At 40.1% G+C, this 23,619-nt stretch overlaps 1 protein-coding gene across 1 annotated transcript in view; it reads left to right on the top strand.

The window, feature by feature from the left end:
• uacab (uveal autoantigen with coiled-coil domains and ankyrin repeats b) overlaps positions 1–23,619 on the top strand; it is a 53,526-nt gene that overhangs the window by 22,559 nt on the left and 7,348 nt on the right. Inside the window, exons 2-12 of the mRNA XM_073464208.1 lie at positions 5,109–5,239; positions 11,118–11,206; positions 13,449–13,513; positions 16,527–16,584; positions 16,850–16,920; positions 17,342–17,448; positions 18,826–19,007; positions 20,023–20,060; positions 20,547–20,603; positions 21,812–21,919; positions 22,378–22,410. Of these exons, the coding sequence (XP_073320309.1) occupies positions 5,109–5,239; positions 11,118–11,206; positions 13,449–13,513; positions 16,527–16,584; positions 16,850–16,920; positions 17,342–17,448; positions 18,826–19,007; positions 20,023–20,060; positions 20,547–20,603; positions 21,812–21,919; positions 22,378–22,410 (939 nt within the window). The remainder of the gene's footprint in view (positions 1–5,108; positions 5,240–11,117; positions 11,207–13,448; positions 13,514–16,526; positions 16,585–16,849; positions 16,921–17,341; positions 17,449–18,825; positions 19,008–20,022; positions 20,061–20,546; positions 20,604–21,811; positions 21,920–22,377; positions 22,411–23,619) is intronic.

Raw genomic sequence — 23,619 nt, 5'->3', positions numbered from 1 at the left:
ACCAGTACTTGTTACAAACTTAAGTCTATTTTAAATTATCATATGCATAAACGTGTCTTTTAATAAGCCTGGCTGTAGGCCTCTAGGGATGGAATTATTGACCTGACTGTTTTTCCAGCACTTGGCTCTGATTCCACCAGATACATGTCCGGTCCGGCTCCGCTCCGTCACGGTTCCGCCACAGCAGCGGAGCTGATAGGTTTCACTCTAGTCTGTGTTTACTTCCACTGGCTCCGCTGCATTGCGTATCTGCTCCATCCCAGCTCCGGCAGTCCGGAGCCCTCCGGAGCAGATACGCAGGACTTCTATTTCTGTCGGATGCCAGAGCACGATGCAGCAATTCAGCCAAATTCAGCACAGAGCAGACAGGAAGTCAGACACCGAAACAACAACATTACATTTGGTTAATTTTCATAATAAAACACTCCGTGTTTTACCAGAGCCGGAACGCAATGCACATGCATTCAGAGGAATCTTTAGGTAAGGGTCTGAAAAGTGATAACGAAGTGCCTTAAACCTGCATTATTAAGTGGCCAGCAGGGGGCGACTCCACTGGTTGCAAAAAGATGTCCAATTGTATGTAAGCTCATGAGAAAATTACCCTAGTTTTCTAATGAGATTATGGTCTCAATCGCTACTTTCAAGTCTGCTTCAATACAAAATGATGTTAATTTTGTAAATGATGGCCCCATTAGAGTAAAATGGACCATAAAGCACTGTATGCTTTAGGGCATGGCTACCTTGTGATGGACATGTCGCTATCACATCAATCATCAGTCAGGTTTGAGGCGTAACAATGCATATGATCCCCATCTCCACCTTTTTGGCCACATATGGTCACTTCTGGCTCCAAAAATCCAAGATGGCGACGTCCATTGTTCCATATCGCAAGGCCTAAAAACAGTAGACCACAAACATATGGGTGACATCACAATGGCTATACACTTCGTCCTGAAATATCAACTACTGCTAAATGGATTGCCATGAAATACTTTACCTTTAGTGCAACCATGAGGTTAACATTTCGGCTTTTTTGTGAAATGTTTCAGTAATTGTTAGATTGATTTCTGTGAAATTTGCTGCAGACATTCACGCCACACTAAGAATAAACTCAAGCTATAATCAGGATAAAATTAACCTAGAAGTATAATACTTTGCTTTATGACCTAATACTGAAAATTAATGACATTCCCATCAGACTCAGCTGTACTTTGTGTGTTTAGTGCTAATTAGCCTATGTTAGCATGCTAACAGGCTAAACGAAGGTTGTGGACCCGGTAAACATTACACCTGCTAAACATCAGAATGCTAGCATGCTGAGGTAAGCGTTTAGTTCAGAGCACGACTGTAGCTAACTTTGGCCGACAGAGCTTGGCTGTAGACTCTTAGTCATGTCTTTTTAACGAGAAACAATATTTTTATTGCCTCCATCAGTATCTCACACCGTGAACATATATTATAATGCCATGCTTATAGATGTATACATGCAGTAAAAGTGCTCAACCTACCTATCCATTTCGGCCATAAAATGTCAAAGGCTTACATTTCATGACTTAATGTCTCTTCACAGACATCTCCTATGATCACGATCATCCCCAAAGTCATAATCTCATGAAACCACATCAGTTACAGCAATTTGGCCTTGGATAGGACTATCATCTAACATATTGGCATATAGCTTTATGTTCTGGCCTTGACTTCAGTCAGTTACCTGATGAGGAGTTAGATATTTCCTGCTGATGATTTCATCTGTGAGGACATCAGAGACTTGTTAGTCTGGCCAGGGGCTGAGAGAGGCAGGAAACTGAGGTGTTGGAAGGAGTTACAGTCTGCAGACATTGATGGAGAACCCGATCTGAGGATGACAACAGTCTCTAACTGAAGTATTACCAGACACTCAGAATAATCTGTGTGGACAGGTAGAGGCCTAACCTGGCTCACCCGGTGTCGGGTGACATTTTGTCACGGTGTTAAAATAGAAACTGTAGGTAATGTGTTTGTTTCAGTTGCACGATGAGCAATGAATATTGTTTCAGTGTCAACATCTCCCTGAAAGTCAGAGACCGTTGCCTCTGAGTGCCTGTTTAAGCATATTAGAAATGTATTTTTATTTCTCTGCATTGACAGCTCCTCTCCTTTTTATAGCAACACTAGTGGCAATTTTAGTCCAATACTAGGGAATTTGGTCCAGATTGATGGTGCTGAGACGATGAAATTGCAGCGTGAACATAACATTAGTCTAGTTTCAAAGTCCTACTGCTGATCTGTAAAGCATCCTGCTTTTCCAGTGATTCTGTGTAGGATCAGATGCACATCAAATGACCAATTGCGATCATTTATGGGGTGTGATTTGATTATTGCATCTGATGTAAATATTTTCTCCTGACTTTGAAATGAGCAAGAAGCAGAGCAATCAAAGAAAAAAATGTTGATTAAAGATACAGCAAGGTAGAGGAATAACATTTTGGTTTCAATAAACATGATAAAGCTCATACTTTTTTCTGTACAAGCTGCAAAAATGAAGAACTTCAAATATTTGGTGAAGTTGTGAACTTTAAAATGTCAGTACGGTATTTCTCAAAAAAAATGACTATCAAAATGTTTGTTTTTTTCCAGCTTCTTTTTGCCCTACACAGACCTCCATATTAAATGTTGTCCAGGTCTGTAATTTAAGATAAACACATATCCGTGTGCTTGCAGGGTGCTGTTCCAGTGCATGAAAGTGAAGCAGGGAGATACATTGACTTCATATTGACGTCATGATATGAAACTAGATATTGTCATGTGTTATCATCATCATCCTTCCTGGTCATAAAGGCTTCAGTGTTTGAAAGGGATTCAAGTTCAGATCATTTGACTCCCTGCTCTGAGTACAACCGTTGGTATCTGAAAACTTTTCATATCAGCCAAGCGAAACTCAGAACAAATAACTTATGAAGCCACCAATACTTTTTAAACCTATCATGACAATTTAATTTGTCAGTATCGACCAGCTCTCCTTCTGACTACTGCAGTGGCAGCTCTTGCTTGCTAACAGCCCTATCATTAACTACTACATTAACAGATTCCCAAACAAATACACACACACACCAGCACACCCGTGTGAGATATTTACGTGACCGATGTACAGTATGCTGCGTGGCTAGGTGCCATTTTGGCGCCTTTGTCTCTATGCTAGGGTGAGCAGCTTTCGTAAGTTGACACCTCCTCCTTCATATGACATGTCATGTGGACGAGGTCTTTTTGCATGTTTGTGGATATCAGTGCCGCTCTGTTAACGCCACCCTGGCAGCGGACAGTAACACGAAGCCACAAGGAGCTGATGCAGTGTGTAAATTAAACGTGTCCTTGGATCGCTGTCTGTGTACCTTTTTACCTTTCCTGCAATTTTTAACCTGATAAAAGGGAAGTTGTGCTCTCACAGTGTTTACCATGTGGGTATTGGTAGTGTAGTTTTTGGTGCGGCTGCAGTGTCAGACAGCCGGTTGTAAAAAGTCTGACATGTAACCTTGCTACCGTGCAGCCAGGATCAGGGGGCTTTGGAGCCACACCATTCTGTTTAGATGGATTGGTTAACAGCAGCTCTTGGCCCAGTAGTGTCCTGTAAGGGTCAGTGCCAGGACCACTTCAAATGTGCAAACCATAATCCCCCTTTGACATTAATATTTTCAGATAGAGGTAAGCAAGGTGGGGGGCAGCAATGTAAGCAAGGTCTTTCTGGCTGGCCTTGTTTCATGCTGGCAGTGGTGTTAGACACTAAAGCCATTACTCATGGTGCAGGCATGTCCAGAATGTATTCTTAGCCCCTGTCTTCCTATCAGTCACTACAGAAAGGTTGGAGGGTCAAAAAATAAAGAGGTAACCAGTCTACAGGGCTGTCTGCGCCACCGCTGTTTACCAGGGAGGGGGTGATATTTTAAACCTGGGAGAGCTCACATATTTACCCCACTCAGCCTGCCTGACTTGCCATTTGGTGGGGTGAAGACACTGGAGACCACTCATAGAGGACAGAAGAGAGGAGCTCTTTAGTTACTACTTGATAACCAAGTAGCTTGCAGCTTTCACAAATAGAAAACAGATAAGAAGAGGAAGAGAATCAAAACAGAAGAAGACTGAGTTAAACAGAAGGTTTGAGGATAAAGGCGAAGACAGAGGGAAAGACATTCTGGGGAGGCGAGAAGTAGCCAGGCTGAGCTGACTTTACCCCCAGAGGAGGAGTTGCAGTTGCCGGCCAGGGCAGGTCCCAGGGCTGGCAGGGCTGGCCCTACTGCTTCTCCACCTCCTTTCCTTCCTCCTCTCACTCCTCCTTCTCCTCCCTTTAACCATCAACTGAACTGCTGTGCAGTGATGAACTCACAGGAAGAACCCTTGAGCAACACAGGAATGCATAAAAAAATCCTGCCAAATGAACTTCTCTGCCTCAAGTGAGGGAAACTCCAGAGGTTGAGCCTTCCATTAGAGGACCTCCACAGCAGTACAGACTGTCACCCTTCTGTCTCTCATCCATTTTTATTGCACTCACTGGTTGAGTGCATCGGGAGACTGAGGGGAGTTTTTATACACTTCTTCTTCATTTTTGGGCTTTTGTAAACCGGAACACTGGCAACCTTTTCAGTAGCTCGGTGCAAGGACCAGCTCCACTCACCGAAGATGAGCCGCTGGCTGAAATGCACCTCAACGCACTTTGTAGGTATTCATTGTCAGAAACTTCAGTTTGTCATCAAAAGCTGTTTAATGGCTATTGTTTCCTCAGTTCTTATTCTTTTATTGAAGAGTTGAATTCCCTCAATGCTGTGCTTTTAACAAAGTGGTAATGCAATGAAAGTGCAGTATGGCACATTCTTGGAATGTTGTGCATCAACTGAAGTCTATTACTGTGCTTCAAATGAAAAAAATACTTTGCCATTATGTCTGTTGTTGTTTTTGCATCAAAAATGGACTTTTCATGAATCACTGTTGCATTGGGAAAAAAAAACAGGAAACCAAATTATAGGTCCCTCTCGCTACTGTTGAACTAAGCATGTATTTAGTAAGATATTTACCAATTTGTTTTGGGGTATACTGTCAAACGTACTGCACGTCTGATTGTTCACTGTCATCATTATCAGAACACAGACTGGAACAAGTATGACGATCGGCTGATGAAGGCGGTGGAGCGTGGTGAGGTGGACAAGGTGGCTGCTGTTCTCAGCAAGAAGGGCATCATCCCCACAAAGCCTGATGTGGAAGGACGCTCTGCGTGAGTAAACACAGACCCACACACATCCATGTCCAGTATGTTGACATTTGTAGTCAAAGAGGTGTGAATTTCTACAACACACTTTCAACAAACTGAGCAGACATGGACTGTTTACTGAACTGAACATGTATATAATGTATTTGTAAAACTTTTATGTACTGCCCTACACTAGAAAAATGGTTTCTTATTGTTTTGTCTGGATTGTTGCTGTCTTCTGTGCCTTTCTGAATATTTGAAAACCTTAAAATGCTGAGCATCATACATTCCAAACATTGTCGTGGTCTCCCCACCACACATTCCTGACCTTGTTTCCCAGATAAGACATAGATGGAAATTCCTACAATTAGGTCACTCACTCAAAAATATTTTTTGAAGAAACATTGCTGCTAATTCTCCTTGCATGACCTTAAAAAAAAAACAATCCAGCCCCCACCAAAATTCATTTGTGTAAGGTGACATTGTTGCACATTTCAACCTTAGACCTTCATCCAGCTGTCCTGCATATAAAAGACTTATATTATTACATGTCTATTTTTTGATCCAGAAATTTCCCTTTCGCGTCCATCTGAGAGCAGGTCAGTGTGGGAGTTGGTATGAAGAATGTTTGTGGCCACTGAAGGCTTGACCACACTGGCCAGTGGTTGTTTAGATGGTCCCCACAGGAAATGACTCCCTGCACAGTTAGATCAGATCCACTGTGGTTCTTGCAGCAACAACTAATACATTTAGGTCCAGCTGCAGGCTATTATGAGGATCATCTGACATCTTGAAGGACCATGTTTTATATGTAGGATTTTTCAGTGGGAACTAAAGAAGCAGTGGTTGAACAGAAAGCTAAGACAGGAAGAACGAGAGGAAAAAGTAGGTCAACCTGACTGAAATATGTACGAGGAATTTTCTCTCCATGACTATTTCAGGTATCTCATACAGACCTTTACTTTTGGTCCTATCACGATAGCCTGAACTTGGAAAATGATACAATAAGCTGTTTTAAAAAAAGCAAGTACTTTGTTTTCCTCCTCAATGTAATCAGATTCCAACAGCAGCTTTCTGGGAGGCCGGACACCCTCAATTTAATCCCAGATATATGAAGAAGTCACTGGGCTGTGCTTCAGGTTTATTTTAACAAAGGCTTTGTTATGGAGCACCAGATCCCAGAAGCAAAGGTGTCGAGTATTTTCAGCAGTGTGTGAAATTCTCCTGTGGCACCATTGCAAAGACCAATTGTTGTATACATGCATGCATGTAAATAAACAGAATTATACACACAACCTGATAAATGCCTGGTCTCATAATAAGGTGCTAGAATTTGGCAGAACTAAATCTAGAACTGTGGCTGCCAGTTTTGTAGTGATGGACTGAAGAGGTTGTTGTACACAAACGCAGTCAGGCTCATTATTTAGTGTTCCCCCTGCAGGGCAACCAGACAAGGACTGGTTAAAAATAAAAATCAACACATCACCTTAACTGAACATTTATGGAAAGACGTCATGCTTTTGCCAAGGATACCCAAAACAAAAGTGTACCACAAACACAACTCAGCAAGTCTGCTTATAGTTCAGTGGGCCACACACAGACCAACACGTGTCTTTGGCTTTCTGGCCAACAAAGGAATGTCGGATGGCGATCCTGTGTAATCATGGACCTCTGTGGGGAAACTAATTACAAACTGTTACCCCAGATATATCATTTGGTGTGCCCCGGATTAGCCCGCTGTGTTCAGCTAATGAATTCAGCTCTAACTGTCCTATCGCAGCCTCCAGCTGAGTAAACAGTTTACATCTCTGCCATGGCACTAGCTGGATCCTGGTGGGTAAGCCCACCCATCACACCTGCTCACTCTGTGCAGTTGTGATAGCTGGCTGACAAGGGCTTAGCAGCAATAGAAGTGCACGTGACGGCACAGCACTCAAGATGAGCACTCGCTCAGCCCTGCAGCACAAAACTGGCACTGACCGAAGATACTGCTGTTTGCCCATTGTCTGTCAGGATTAGCCGTAATGGGTTTTGTGCTCAAGTGTCTTTTAAGCATAACAATAGCAAGCTGTGAGTTTCACAGCTGGATCTGCATGATATGGAGCCTGATCTTTGAAGAGAACAGACTGAGGATATGTTGTTTTTGTTTTTGAATAGAAAAGGACACTTAGGTTGTTTTTTATTTTGTGGACTGCAGTTGTAATGCAACTTGTAGTTTTTTAGTGTTACCCTAACCACCAGATAGTCCATCCAGACAACATGTTGTTGATCTATAGATCAAGGAAGAACATGAAGCTGCAGCAGCCATGGTATTTTGTTTTTTGACCACCTTTAGAGACGCATATTATCACATATGGCTCAGAAGCTCCCAGCATGTACTCTGGTTTACTCTTCCCGGTCCACTCTCTAAAAATAGCAGCCATATCCCATAGGCTGTCAACCTGAAAGCTTCCCAAGGAGCAGGTGGGAAGATGAAATGACATAGCTGAATGTGTTGTCTTAAAGCCAGATCCATCAGTCTCACAAAATGTACTCTCCGGTTCTCCAGCTGGGTGAGCGGTATGTATCTCCACAGAGTCAACTCTTTGTGGTTGATCAGTGTCAGATATTTTGTTGTTTTGTTGGTTTCTCATAGTTTGTTCAGTCTCAATCTTGTCAGGTTAACTTTTTATAGAGGATAGGGATAGGATCTAAATTGAGATTTCTTCTTTTTTTCTCCATTTGGAAATGCCCTGTGGGCAAGAGCCAGACTTGAAATATCCTATGAATTTCTCGATTTGCACCATTATGACACAATATTGCATTAAAGTGAATTCTTTATTGACACAAACTCCTAATTCGCCTTGCCATTAGCTGTAACCCATGTTACATTGTTAAAAATACATCACCCAAGGACGAGCCATGTTAGTTAATTTTTTCTGTGTCATGCCAATATCTGGCCCATCTCACATGGGATTACAAGACACCATCGGAATAGAACATATGTCATCTTCTGGTTTTACAAGATCAGCAAAAAAAAATGTAACTACATAAAATAAATTATTATTCATTTTTATATAATTTCAAACAAATTGTACATTGAAAAGAAATGTTTACAAATCTACAGTTTATCTTGATAAAGAGCTTTTTTCTTATCCCCTACGCTTTCTCAAGGCAAGTGGCTATATCATATGTAACAGCCAGCTTAATCTTTGTGCATCATCTATATGTACAAAGTCAATATTTGCTCGATAAGTAGTAATTCGTCCAATTAGAATAACCAACTCTATTGGTTTGTTCAGGTAGTGCAGATCTGCTCATCAATGAGGATATGTCAAGTTTGGGAACAGAAGTACAGACATACAGACAGCTGAATTCTCAAGTATCAGTCTTGCCTGTCTTCAAGCTATGCGCTTGTATCAGAACCATGGTTGTTTGGACCAATCAGTGTCTTATGAGGATCTACTGGAGCTATTGCCAGTGTTTAGGTGTGACAACCAGCGAGAGAAGTGATTGTTGGTTTGAAAACAACAACGCTGCTACAGCATCTGCTATATCAGAAATGGAAGGTAATCTTTGAATGAAGAGAAAGGAACAACACTGAGGGCTTTTCTTGATGGAGAACATTTTTTCGCTCGTCCTTCAATTGGCTTCAGAAAGAGTTGGATTCACCAGTTGGCTTCACTGGTGGTAGCCCTTTCCTATTGTAGATCTGATTGGTGGAAGTTAGCCCGTTGTAGACAGTTATGGACAGATGTTTCGGCCAATCACCTACAGAGTTGATTAAATACTGAAATCTCAACGATTTGCCTGAACAGCAGATTGTGAATGCTTCCTGTCTGCTGTTTGCCCCCGAAAGGTCAGGACCCTCCACTGCTACCAAGAGAACCAACATCTCCTGGCCATCAACACGGCTTTTAATACCCACGCCAGTGTTGAAATCTCAACGATTTGCCTGAACAGCAGATTGTGAATGCCTTCAAGATCAATCACAATCTGAAATCCTCAGATTGCCCACTCCTAATGGAGTGCTAATTTAGTGGTTTTAAAGTCTATTAAAATCAAGGCCAGTCTGTGTGATCTGTAGCATTTGTTAACAAAATGTATGATTTTTAGTCTAAAACTTCTTTGTAGCTGTTAGTGCCACTCACTGTCAGGACTCGTCATTACTTATCGATCACAAAACCTTTAAGAAATCCTCTACCCAGTAAGTGTGCAGTTATGTATTTTTGACTCTGTTCAGAAGCATTCCTTAAGTTACCGTCTGAAAAATGCTGTAGCTCATGAACTTAACCTCACTCCTATCTCCCTAACTTGGCTCGCTCTGGTCTGCTTCCTGTCTGCTGTTTGCCCCCGAAAGGTCAGGACCCTCCGCTGCTACCAAGAGAACCAACATCTCCTGGCCATCAACACGGCTTTTAATACCCACGCCAGTGTTGAGGTGACAGCCTAGCTGTCTCCTTGGCAGATACCTCGGGGTTAGTGTATAAACAGGTTCATGTGACTTGATGGGTGACAGACTGAGATTGGTTTACACACAAGTGCTCTGCAGACCTTCATGGCTAGTGGCGGCAGTGCTGCTGCGGGTTAAATCAGAGAAGGGGAACAGGAATGTTTCCAGTCAAAGGTGATGATTAAAGACATGTTGGCAAATAGATGCTTCATTGAGTAGGCAAGTAACGAGAGGAGAGTGCAAACTTTGTGGATATCAAACATGAATTAAAAGTTGACAAACAATTGCACTTCAAGGTTCATTTATTAGCTTTTCATGGCTTTCAAATGAACAACATGATCCTCATTAGCAGATGGAGGTTGCCCAGTTTTCACAGAAATGCAGAAATTCAAATTTTAGCATTAGCTAAATTAGCATGTAGCATTTTAAGAACTTCTTGTCAATGTTGGCTTAAAAGTTCAGTTTTAAGGTATCAAATTCAAGGATGAACTGAAAAAATTCAGAGGTCTGGTATATGGATAATATTGTTATTTTTGCAGGTCATTTAATGTCCTTACACTCTTTATTGTGTAACAGTAAGATTTTTCTTAAGTTTATCAATATCAACATAATATTTCTTATACCTTAAAATAATATTGAGATATGTTCGGTTATTTGGGGATACATGATGTATATCTCAATATTTTGAAATCTCCTCAAAAGCACTTCATACATGCTAGGACTGGGCGACCAAATCAAATATCACAATATTTTTGATCAAATACCTCAATATCAATGTTGCAACAATATTGTAGGGAAAACTACTTTCACAAAATATTAACACAATGACATTTTTGATAAATAATCATCAGTAATAAGGATATAATGATTTAGTGGGTAAAGAGAAGTATTAGAACAAGCAGAACAGTCTGGTAAGTTCAGAAAATAACATCACTTAACTGTAATGTAGCCTTTAAAATCAGGAACGGACAACACTTATGCCATATGACGATATAACGATATTCAAAAACTAATCAAATGATATTGACGCAATATCGATATATTGCACAGCCCCTATTCCACTGACTGAAATAAGGTGGTGCCTTTTACAGACAAACAATTGAGGGACACAGAAAGCCAGAAATGACAAAGAGAACCTGCAGTATTTCAGTAACCTTGTTTTTTTATTATTTGATAGTGCTCACGAATACAAAAATGAAGCTGAAACAGAAGGACAGTGTTGTTTGTGTCTTCTTGGTTACCATGGAGTCATTACAGACCCTGAGGTTTCTTGGTATTTGCTTTAAGAATGCAGATCTTGCCGATAGCAAGGAACCAGGTGTCCATTTACAGTCCCTCTCTCATCTTTAGTTTCAGTCTCTCTACACCATATCACTTCTCCACTTGCCCTCCTGTCTTCTCTTTGCCAGCTCCCTCCATGACATACCCGTCTGCTTTCCTGTCCTCATTTTTCTCTCTTCTCGTCGCCAGGTTTCATTTGGCTGCCACACGAGGACACCTCGAGTGTCTCAATCTCATCCTGGGACACAATGCTGATGTCACTGCGACTGATGCCGCTGGTGAGTTCAGGTTGGATGAAAGCAGTGCCCCAGAGCGTTATTTATATACTTTGATGTGTTTCCAAATTTTTTCCACACTTTTCCACTACATATCCGTGAGGGTAGACTTAGTACTGGAAACCTCCTCAGAGTATAACATAATAGGATTTCAAGGCCACAAACATTTGAAAGTTCACTTTGTAAACAACCAGAGAAGCTCTGTTTCTCCATAGGGGGTCCATGTCGGAAGTTTTTGTATTGTATGCAATGATTAAAAATAAACCACACTGTGCCCCTTGTTCTCACATAGAGTAGGTGTGATGTCATTCCCACATTATCACATTATCAATTAAGGCAGGTTACAGTACTCAGTGCCAGAACACGTTGCATGTTTTGAGGAAGGAAATGAGTATGTGTGAGGCAGAAAATTGGTCTCATTAGCAGTTTTTTTCTACTAAAGAGAGTGCTACTCAGCGGTACGTTAATTTGCCTCAGTGTGAGTGCATAATTTGGGAAGTGAAATTGGCTAAATAATGAGCAAGAGGCATGATCTGATCCAGATGGAAGCAACAAATTACATTAACTCTTGTTGCAGAATGAAGAAACTCCCCTGCTCTGATTGGACGGGAAAGCTTTCATATTTTCACCTGAATATGTTTTCCACTTTGCTATGTTTTAAATCTCAAGCATTTCAGATCAGGTATGCACATATTGCAGGTTTTTACTTGACGAACTGACCAGTGTGATACTATTGGTTAAAAATATCTAAATATGTCAATAGAAGTTCTCTATTGTTTTAAACATTCAGCCAGCCAAGAAAAGATGAACAAGTAGTGTAAGAGATCAGTTTTAATACCAGCAAGTATGGTTTAAAAGAAATTTAAAGAACTTATTCTGAAGTAGAATAAGAAGATTTTGGAAATGTATTCAACACGAGTACTTACTGCTGTCACATGATTTAGAGAATTAATGCCGCAACATATAAAAAGAAGCTATGTTCATGTTCTGTATCGTATTGTGTATAGCATTGCGGTATTATTTAATATTTTTTCGATGGTGATCCATTACAACTGATGAAATCACTTACTGTACAGCCCGTCTATTCAGATAACGCAATATAATTTATGTCAGGCTGCGACTCAGTTATTAACTCATTAAGATCAAAGATCATGTTCTACCAGCTGAGACGAGCTCAAAGTGATGCGCTGATTGATCTAATGGTTCTGGTTCCTGTTTTGCTGTCCTGCAATCAATGGCACATGTGCAGGAAACTATTATTTTTTTGTTAGTTAAGCATCAGCAGATCGATCAATAGAGTGACTTGTACTGGCTGCTTGCCACAGAATAATATTGTTTAATGGCAGCTGTCATGATGAAGTGATACAAGAGGAGTCTTGTGTATAGTAAAATGATAATTGTGACAAATGAAGGAACAAGTTTAACAGACTTCATGAGTTTCAGATGGAGTTGACAGTCTCTCAGTTGCTGTCAGAGTAGGACCTTTAGAGTCTTTTGACTCAGATGAAGAAGCACATAACTTTGAAACACTCGTTCTCTAATAAAGTTTGTTGCCTGAATCCAGTCCAGTCCAGGAATGTAACGGGGTACATTTACTCAAGTACCATACTTAAGTACAATTTTGAGGCACAGTACTACATCTGGAGGCAAATCTTGTACTTTTTACTCCACTACATTTATTTGATAACTTAAGTTACTTATTACTTTACAGATTACATACTCTATCAGAGCCAAAGTAGCACATTTTATTGCATTGGATATCAGATTTAAAAAAATGATTCTGATAAAAAATGCTGAATATTGGATCCAGTTATCTGCCAGGCTGATCATCAGTTAACCCATTGTATACAATGTATAGATGGATGTAAATTTATGTATAACTTACCTATACTACTACTTGTACTTTTGTTGTATAGTTCAGTACATTTATTGCCAGAAAAATTCCTTTTGATACTTAAGTACATTTGATATCAGATACTTTAAGACTTTTACTCAAGTACCATTCGTATGATTGACTTTCACTTTTACCAAAGTGATATTTTAACACGATATCTTTATTTTTACTATAAAGGTGACTTTTGAGTCCTTTTTAAAACACTGTTTTAAAACACAATCCTTGTTCAGCAGTATACTTCAGACTATACATATGCAATTTCCTCTGATTGTGGCATTTAGCTTGAAAGAAACATGCATGCAAACTCTAGACTGTGACTAAACTTTGTAATTGCTGCTTTTATTCTTTCAGGTAAAAATGCTCTTCATCTGTCTTCAAGAAATGGACATTCTCTGTGTGTGCAGAAACTCCTGCAGGTAAAGTGCAGTCATCCTCTAACACATATTTACTCCTGTGAGAAAATGTGCCAAATTACAAGATATTGTCTCACATTAAGATTTTCTTTGCACTAGTAGTTGTAGTTTCTTGTTGTGTGTCTACACACGCTACTGTACAGTATTCTTGTTCCCCTGAGCAGCCTCCTAGTCTCTGGCCAGTCAGAGCAGTTTCCCTTTCAGCTCCTTTAAATAATTATTGCCGAACAGCTTTGGCAGCCCAGTCCGCTCCATATTGGTCAACAGTAGGCCCTGTTGAGTCACCATGACCCACTGGAGGATTTATGTGTTTACAATGAGGGGGCTATCGCAATTGCAATATTGTGCTCTCATAGTGTCGTAGCCCCTCCCCCTGTGATCTAACGGAGGTCGCGGCTGTTGGCAGGGGGTTGTCAGTGGTGTTGACAAGCCGACCCTCCTGCAAACCTGCCGTCCATTCTTGGTGCCGTCATCACACCAGACATAGCAGCTGGACGCCAACACCCACCTCCCCCACCACCTCCACTATCTCCCCTCCGTCAGCCAAACCCTCAAGGTATAGGATATCCCCCCTCCATGCTCCACCGTCAGCTCCCATTGCCGCTCTCCCCCTCACCCCTCTTAGCTTTGTCATTTGAGCATGCTGCTAATTTTTGGCCCTTGTTGCTAGAGAGAGTTGGGTTTTTTTAGTGGGGGCCAGAGCCGGCTGGCAAGCTTACCCAGCAACATCAGGCCCCTGTTAGCATTGAGTCCTCAAGGCGTCATAGCAGGCCCTCATCACCACAGTGGTGCAGTCACTGCTGTCCAACCAGCTGACTGACTGTGTAGAGATGTCACAGGCATATCAGCACAGCGCCACTTAGCCTAGTATGACCTGCCTGCTGTTGACTCTCATGTTCCACTGACAACCAATGGAAATAAATGATTTTGTCTTCTCCTGTCACGAACTTGATTGAGTTGTCAATCATATTTGCATCTTTTTAGTTCTTCTAGCGTTGAATAATAATAAAATCCAGACTCAACAATCAAATCAAGCGCAATGCTCAGTTAATCAAATTATTGAAAATGCTATAAATGGCCGAGTGCAGTATCCAAATTGCAGAAGCTTTAATGTTGTGATAAAAGGTAAAATGTGTGACAAAACAGCCTTATAATGAAGTAATTCGTAATATCTGTCAAAATAATTCCAATATGTTTTTTGTTTTTTTACCATATCATGCTGCTCTAAATTAAACTAACTTCATTATGATTGAGAAAAATGTCATATTTGATCTGTTGAGTTGTCTTTAATACAGACAGCCAAACAGAGGGTTTTACTAATGACTCAAAAGTGTCATTATTTGCAAAAGAATTATGATTGAAGCCTTTAGTCTTTTAGTTTCTTGAAAGGTGACACTATGCCTCATATTTAAAGTGGTAGCAGACAACTCCCTAGCCCCCCCCACCACCACCACCACCACCACCACCTTTTCCAGGTGGTATTATTGTTGCAAAGACAACTGGATGGTTTCTGTTTTCCTCAGAGTCACAAATAACAACAACACAGACCATCAATCATTTGGTCTATAATAGAAATGGATTGCCAGTCAACCCTCCTTTTTCTGGGTGACGCCGGGCTCGGTGGCAGATACAATTGCATAGTGATAGCAAGGTTTATAGGGAACTAATGGTTTCTTTATTCTATATCCACTGCATTGTGCAATTAGTATTTACTTCATACTGATACGTTGAAGCAGAAAACTTGTTTAACTATGTGAAAATCATTCCTTCATAATAGACCTCTCATGTGGTCAAAAAACATCTGGGTTTTTTTTTCTCTGCACAGGACAGACTTATCTTTCCCCACAAAACATCTTTCCGTTTGTTAAAATTTTACTAATCAACCGTGGCTGAATATTTTTCCAATAATTTTTCCAACTTTTTGTTACCTCTTTAAGAGAAAAAAATGAACAACTTAAGAACAGAATGAACAATTGCTTTATTTTCTTGTACTCTATATAAACATTCTCGAATACTGAGCCAGCACTATTTTGAACAAATAACTATTATAGCGTATAATGTAATAATAAATCAAATAGACGAAAATGTCAACGAACAACAACATAAAAAACAGTGGTAACAGGTATGAGCATGCTGCAGACTGCAGCATGACTACAGTATTTACATGCATACATGGGTTAAAAACCGTTACTATTAGTCAGCTAAATATTTAGCTATGTGTTCATGAATTCTGTCTGAAATGGTGAAAGCATCATCTAAGCTGTCATTCAGAAAATGGCTAAATTAGTAGCCTAATTGCTGGATGTAGTTATACTTGAGTCTGAGCGTATCTGAAGGACAGTTTGGATGACGCTTTCATCCTGTCGGACAGAATGACCGCATAACTAAACATTCAGCTAACTAATGGTTACCAACGGCCATCAACCCATGATTGTATAATTTCATTAACTCTGTGTGGGCTCCTGCTACAGTAGCATAACATACCTGAGGCAGATGGGGAAACGGGAGAGGAACCACGAGCTAAGCCGTCTCTATGTGATGTACTTTTGCTAGATGTTTTGAAAGATTGCTCGTGTTCCCACCCTTACATACAAAAGACTTGTTACATGCAAAAGACTTGTTGCACATGTGGCAACGAGCATTGTCTGCATCGATTCTCGTGAAGTATAACCATACTTAAAAACACAAAAAAATGTGTCCGTCTCTGCCATTGCCACTCGGAGCAGGGTGTCTGTGTCTCTGTCTGTGCCGGCGTGTGTGTGAAGTGACAGACGGGCAGTGAGGAGCTGCCCCGCCCCCGGCACAGGACAGGCTCTGACACAGATCTCTGTTCAGGATTGGGAATAGTGAAAATCCATCACAGACTAATGCCTTAATTTTTCCAATACTTTTAGCAGAACCAATAATTGTGTAAATAAGTGTTTTGGTACCCAACCCTACTAGAGGGTTCCATGGATACTTCAGCATTAAAATAAGTAACATGTTGTTGTGAAAACTTATGTTTGTTATTTTACAGCACAACTGTCCAGTTGGAAACGTGGACCTACAAGGAAGAACAGCTCTACATGATGCTGGTAAGACTGACTCAAGGCTCCTTTAGTATATTTTATATTGCACATCAGAACATCCAAATGCTCACATGAATGTTAAGGTCTACAACATTACAGGAGTTCAAACTTTTTCTTATTTTATATATATTCATCACTTTTACTTGTTCATCTTTTTTCTATACATCCACCCAGTTCCAGGCTCCTGTCTGAGCTGAGTTGATGTCTGTGTGTGTTTCAGTGGTAAATGGGATGAAATGATTGCAGCTGTTTTTGCTCTGTCTCTTCACAGTCATGGCTGGATGCCCCTCCAGTGTGAAACTACTCTGTGACAGCGGGGCTTCTGTGAATGCCAGTGATTTTGTGAGAATTGATATTTCACCTAATTTCACACAGTGTGCTGTAATGGTCTCTTCTGGGATATTCTTTTCATTTTCCATGTATTTAGTTGTCATTGTAGAAAAGTGTATTGTCTGCCCACTCCATAAAGGCTTTGAGCTTGTCGATGGCAGTCAATAACTGCATGTACGGTCAGTCTGAGCAGCGCTACAAGGTATTCAATAAAACCTACATTAGTCCACTTGAATGAGCGCTCTCTATATTGTGACCTTTCTTTTTGCTTTGAGATGAAAGATGAGTTTTAGGTATCAATCTAGCCTTGTTCATGTATTTGTGGTGATGACGGTTCTCAGTCATCCAGGTAATGGTACTTCTAAGTGCTAGATTGTTGGCGGCTGGACTTGTTTTACTTGTATTTATTTGTATGTCTCTGGTTTTTCTCCAGGATGGCAGGACACCTCTGGTGCTGGCAACCCAGATGTGTCATCCACGCATCTGTCAGCTGCTGCTGGAACGAGGGGCTGACATCACCGTCCGGGACAAACAAAACAAGTAAGACATATCCGCCCTCATTGTGTTTGGCTTTGGTAGAATTGGTTGAAAAAATTTGCATTTCTGTTGATTTCTTTGAAGTGACAGTCTTTTTGCCTTTTATTTTTATTCCTCTGCGTAGGTGATAGCCATGGCCAGAGGCATTATGTTTTCAGGTTGTCTGTCCCATTCTTGTGAACATAAATCTTAAGAATGTCTGAGGGAATTTCTTCAGATTTGGACAAACATCCACTTTGACTTGCAGATGAACTGGTTAGATTTTGGTGGTCAAAGGTCACTGTGACCTCATTAAACACATTTTTGGCCTTTACCGAACAATTCAAAAGATCATTACGATAAAATTGAAATCAAATGTCTAATAGGATAAAATAATTATATTTTATATTCAAAAGGTTAAAGGTCACCTTCACTGTGACAACATGATGTTCTGCAAAAAAAATTCTGCCATTTTTAAACGCCATAACTCAGGAACAGCCATTTGACTGGTGTGCGGAGATATACAACCGTGAGGCGGTAATTCTCATTTTGGAAGTTATTTTTTTATTTAGTACAGAAAAAAATATAAATAAATAAATAAAATGGTAAATCCTCCATCTTCGGTACTGTGTAACATCATGATACTACAGGCATATTTCTGCTATGTTGTCCTATTAGCAAGGTGTTGTCAAAGTATTATTATTAGTAGTAGTAAAAATTTAATCATAAAGTGACTGTTTCTGATGTTAATATCAAGTCAAAGTATTGACTGAGGGGCATTTTGGCTGACTTGCCTTGAAAAAACTGGATTATACAAACCTTACCAAAAAATAGGGTAAGATAGGTGATAAATACCTGTAAAAGTAGAAAATTAAAGCAAACAGATCATTTTTGGTAAGGGAGACCTTGAAAATCAGTAATAAGATGCCACTGTTGATGCATACTGAAGTCCTAGATGTTTTTTAAGGATCGATTCACAAAGCTTAACTCCATATGTGTTACATGTTGCATTAGTGTCATGATTTCATACGTTTAAAATACAGCTAAAACAAAGAAGTGCCTGAGAACTTCTTACATTTCTATTTTCAGTGTAATATAAGTTTTGACATCTTAACAGTTCAATATAGTTTTGCCGGACGTAGTTATTGTTGTGTCTCAGCATCAGTTGTAACACATAGCAACAGCAGTCCTTTAATATTATATTATTATAATAAGAAAACAGCCAGATGTGGTGGAAAAAACAGGACAAATCAACCTAGCTGAGCCAACACAGCACTTAATTATTTAGCAGTAGTCGAACAAACGCCAGGTGAATTGTTGTTTTTACCACGTGTGGATTTGGGAGCTCTAGTTTGTGGAATTTTCTTGCTCATAACATTTTCTCTCTTTTGACCCCCTCAGGACAGCGCTGATTCTGGGCTGTGAGTACGGCTGTAAGGATGCAGTGGAGGTGTTGCTGAAGAGCGGCATTGATGTGAAGGCAGTTGACGGCCTGGGTCACGATGCATTTCACTACGCTCGCCTCAGCAAGAACCCGGAGCTTCTTGCGATGGTCAAAAGTTACGTCGAAAAAGCCACCAGAGGTCAGATGATAAAAGAGTCCTGCAGCCGTTTGTTTGGAATAAATATAAGATGAACATAATTGACTGATCAGGCCAATCAAGAGGGATTAATAGCTTCTAAACTTTGAACTTCTGTCTGACGGTTGTAGGTGATTGGCTGCTGATTGCAAAAGTACTGTGGAAAGAACTCTTATCTTTATAAAATCCACTTACAACTGAGTCTTGAACATCACTTCACCATTTGTTTCAGGAAAGATCATTTACATACTGTACAGTCTTTCAAGGTGAAGGGTGATTAAAATGATGATTGTAGACTTTTACTCACTCTGTTTAAGCCACGTGATAATATTGGTGTTTTAGGTGTTAATTCAGTGAGTCGCCGACTCTTGCAGGCAACAGCAAATGTGGCACATTTTCATTACACTTGGGAAAATAGGTGAAAACAATAATGCATGCAGGGAAAAGTGATATCCTGATGCTGTATTGTTTTTCTTTCCATTGGTTAGTCAACGTGATTTCACAGTTTAGATTTGCAGATGTGTAGAACGTAGAATAATTAACACTGCACGACATTCTGTGCAAATTTTTTTGTAATCTTCAGTTCAGTGAGTCTTTTTCAACACTTTTCAGTTTTAATATCTAAGAATATCCCCAGCCATAGCCTTAATTTGAGGAATATTTAAAGCAACAAAATGTAACTTCTTGGAGACAGATTGTTGATTTTTGAGTTTCATCCGCAGGTCGTCAAATACGTTTTGGGTTGTCGTCCGACTCGATCTGTAGATGAGACTCAACAATCAGCTATTATTTCTCCAGAACTTCAAATTTTGTTGCTTTAAGAAGATTCTTTTTTGTCACATACACTAACACCCCCTAATAGATATTTTCTGTTTCCATATTGGTCTGAGATATTTTTATGTGCTTTTTTCTTTCTTGTATGCATTTCTATCCTCTAACATGTTTCCAAGTAATACTCTGCTCTGTAAACAGCAGGAACATTTTAATGTGAACATGTTGTTTTCTTGTTTTGCTACAGATAAAGAGGCTGCAAAGATAGAGCAGTGGAAGCGACAGGTAATCTTGCAGCATTCAGTTCAAAGGCACACATCGTCCATTCCACCTGACCAGAAATGAGGAGCAGCTTTTATTCTCCACACTTCTTTACATATTTTAGAGGAGCTCCATGTCAACATGAAGCATGATGGGAATAGCAATGAACTGACTTTTGTGCGGCCATTTTGCCTCCTCAGTCCCTTTTGTTAAAAGATGATAAAGGTCAAGGCTGCCTGCTTCTCAAAGTCATTGTTCAAGTTAATAAGCCAGAGACCTTCCTGTCTGTCATTGGTACTCAGAAGCCTTAATTTTCTGCCAGTTGTTGCCTTTTATTTTCTTTGACTTGCTGCTGTTAAATTCAGCCGTTTCTAAACCTGTGACATACTCAGATGTACATGACTGCCATCTAGTGTTTATTAGTGGGAATTGTGCCATGTTCTTGTCAACCCTGTGGTAATGTTATTTGTTCAAAACATGGTTGTAAAACATGTCCTGTGTTATCTGCAGCATTCAGTGGAGCGATCAGAGGCAGCTGAGGTGAGCAGAAGGGATCAGATCATACATGTAAGTGCTGTAACTTCTCCACACATGATCACTTTGTTTCATTAAAGGTGCAATATGTGAGAATTGGCATCCTGTAAAATACCTGTTCAAAACAAATAGTGGTTATTCAGGTGATATGCTGCACCCTAACTGCTGCTAACAGTAGCTGCCCTTAGCTAGTTAGCTCAGTTAGCCCTGCAGCTAGCAGTCCAGAGTGGGAGCTCAGAGCACCAGGGCTGTGTTGGCATATAAGCAGCTAGCATGGACGCTTTGGACCGGGATCGGCTGGGGCTAGCTGGTTAAGCATGCTAACTGCAGTAGATAGCTCTGCAACACAACTAAAACTAAAATTTGTACATATTGCACCTTTTAACAAGTAACTAAGATTATTTGCATGAATGAATCAATGATCAAGACACCCACATCCATAAAGTACTGATGAATTACTATTTATTTATCATTCAGTAACTGGACTTTGACTGTTTTATATTTGTAAGCTTTATGGTTTTGTAATTTAAATATTTTTTATTGATTTTCACATATACTGTACAATCACAGCAGTGCTCAATACTCCAAAATAAGATAAATATAAACACTAGAATGACTCTCAGTAGTGTATACCTCTGCCAAGGCCCAACAGTCACCTTTGATTCAATCAAGTCTAATCCAATATCAAATAAAACAAATTTATTTATATTTTTATTCTGATCTGCATCAAATTGTACTCATTCATAGATGCCAATCACCTTAATGCCTCAGATTTTTTTCATCAAGACGCCTGCATCATTTCCTGAGAAACGTCCTATCTCACAATGTTAAAAAAGTCCTGGATCTCTCCCTTTATCTGGATCTGCACCAAGAGTTAATGGGATCATTTCTGGGCCATCCACCATCCACGTTTTGTGGAAATCAGTGCAGTAGTATTTGTGTAATCCTGCTGACAAACAAACAAAGTAGACTCGAGTGAGAACATGACCTCCTTGGCAGAAGTAATAAAAACAGATAGTTGCTAGGCATTACAGATCGTCAGTGGAATACCAGTTCAGCAGGATATAGGGTCCTTAGTGTATACCTAAAATAAAAATGAAGAGAAATCAAACAAAGTATCGGACATCTAGCAAGTAAGGTAGAGAATGCTATAGCCTCCGCCTGATAGGTTAATCGAGGATAGAGTTTGACCATCTTACTCACAGGTAGATTTAAGTTTTATGTTTTCATGTGTGTTTTAGGACTTGGAGAGACAGAACGAGACCCTGCAGGAAAGTCTCATGAAGTACCACCAGGAGCAGAGAGCCCTGTTAGATAAGGTCAACATGCTGCAGCAACAACTCACACAGGTAAACAATACAACAAGACAGCAAACAACTGAGCTAGAGAAAAAGTGCAGTACAATAAAGACCTCAAAGCATACTCGTCCTTCAGCACTAGCTTCTTTTTTCAGTGCTCATAGTTTTCTGTGGTTGGGTAGATCTGAGGGTCCTACTAGAGGATTTTGCAAATATTATGTAAAAAACTGAGCTGAGTCATGTTCTCCTGGCCTTGTATCATAGGTCTGGTAAGACAAAATGTGTTTTAGGACATCTTTAATATTTCTTTTTTCTTTAAGATAAGGTAGAGCAGGCTTTTGGTTATGTTAAAGATGAGTGACTTAAATGCTTCATTCAGTGAGAATAATAGATTTCTCAGTATTGGCTGAAAGAACAATATGTTTTCACAGAAGGACATTCAATTAAATGAATTTTAGAGGAATAAGTAGCAGGTCAACTGACTACATATTATCCTCTTCCATCTGCAGGAAAAGATAACTGTGGAAGACACTCAGAAAGAGGTATGAAACTAAAATTGTTGCTCTGACATTTTTGGCCGCATTCATAATTTTCTCAATTGTTTTCTTTCTTTCTTTCTTTGTAAGGATAATAATAAATGTGCCATTATTATAAAGAAGTAGCAGTCATTACTTAAATTACTGTCTGACCTCTGAAACCTAAAAACAATGCTGCATTCCAATCAACGTTGGAGGTCGGAAATTCCTAGTTGAAATTCCGAACTTCTGACCTCCAGGCGTTCCAGGTGCACGACGCTTAAAGTTAACAAAAAACTTTGCTGACCGTAACAAAATGATGTCTCTCAGCAGTGCAGCCTTCTTGCATATATAAACGAATTAGAGCAGCGAAAACAACACGAGGTAAAAGACGCCATTATGTATTTTATTTTACAGCATTTTTTTTTTACCTCAGAAGGTATCTAAATAATCCATTCACTCACTTAATATAAATAATGTAGTGGATAAATACACCCTTCCCACCTCCCATGGGTGCTGCCATTGTTGTGTGGTGCCGGACAACTGCTCCCTCGTGAAGCCTGTGTAGATGGATGTGCCTCGAGTTTACAAGCACTTTGAGTGGCGTTCCATTGTACTTTTTCTAGTACAAGGTCAGATATGTTCAACATCCACGTTGTCTGGAACGCAGCATAAGAGCCGAGGAAAGACCCTGGAGGATGTTGCTGGTGCTGTGTCAACACAGAAATGTGCTTGAGGAAGTGAAGGGGAGGAAAAAGGAAGGCAGCACAGTCTGAAACGCCACTTGGATGGTACTTAATAGCACTTGATAACATCCTACCAGGTCATTCAGGAATACAGGTTAAGTGTTGTGGCAATTCATTTTGTGACTTCATGAAACAAAAAGTTGGTTCCAGAGCTTTAGTCTTAGACTTTTAGTTGTGAAAGAAAGACCAACAAAGTCTTCAGAGAGCTTCTCTCCCATTAAAGCTGCAGATGTCAAGTTGTAATACTTTCATGAACTTGAGGGGATCAATAATCGTCCATATGGTTTAATATTATGGGCACAGCTAAGCACAAACTGTCCTACAGAGCAGCTGTGTTCTCTTAGGGACTGCCTCGGCGTACTTTGGATGTGAAAACCTTGCTTTGTAAGAATTCTCTGGGGATCGTCTACTCTTCTGCCTTGGGAGCTTATTTTGCTCCAAACTTCTTCAGTAAGCTCCTTTGATGCTGTTACAACTTTTATTGAACTTG

This window comes from Pagrus major, chromosome 4, assembly GCF_040436345.1.
Source record: "Pagrus major chromosome 4, Pma_NU_1.0".
Taxonomy (NCBI): domain Eukaryota; kingdom Metazoa; phylum Chordata; class Actinopteri; order Spariformes; family Sparidae; genus Pagrus; species Pagrus major.
This window is presented reverse-complemented; position numbering and strand designations above follow the sequence as displayed.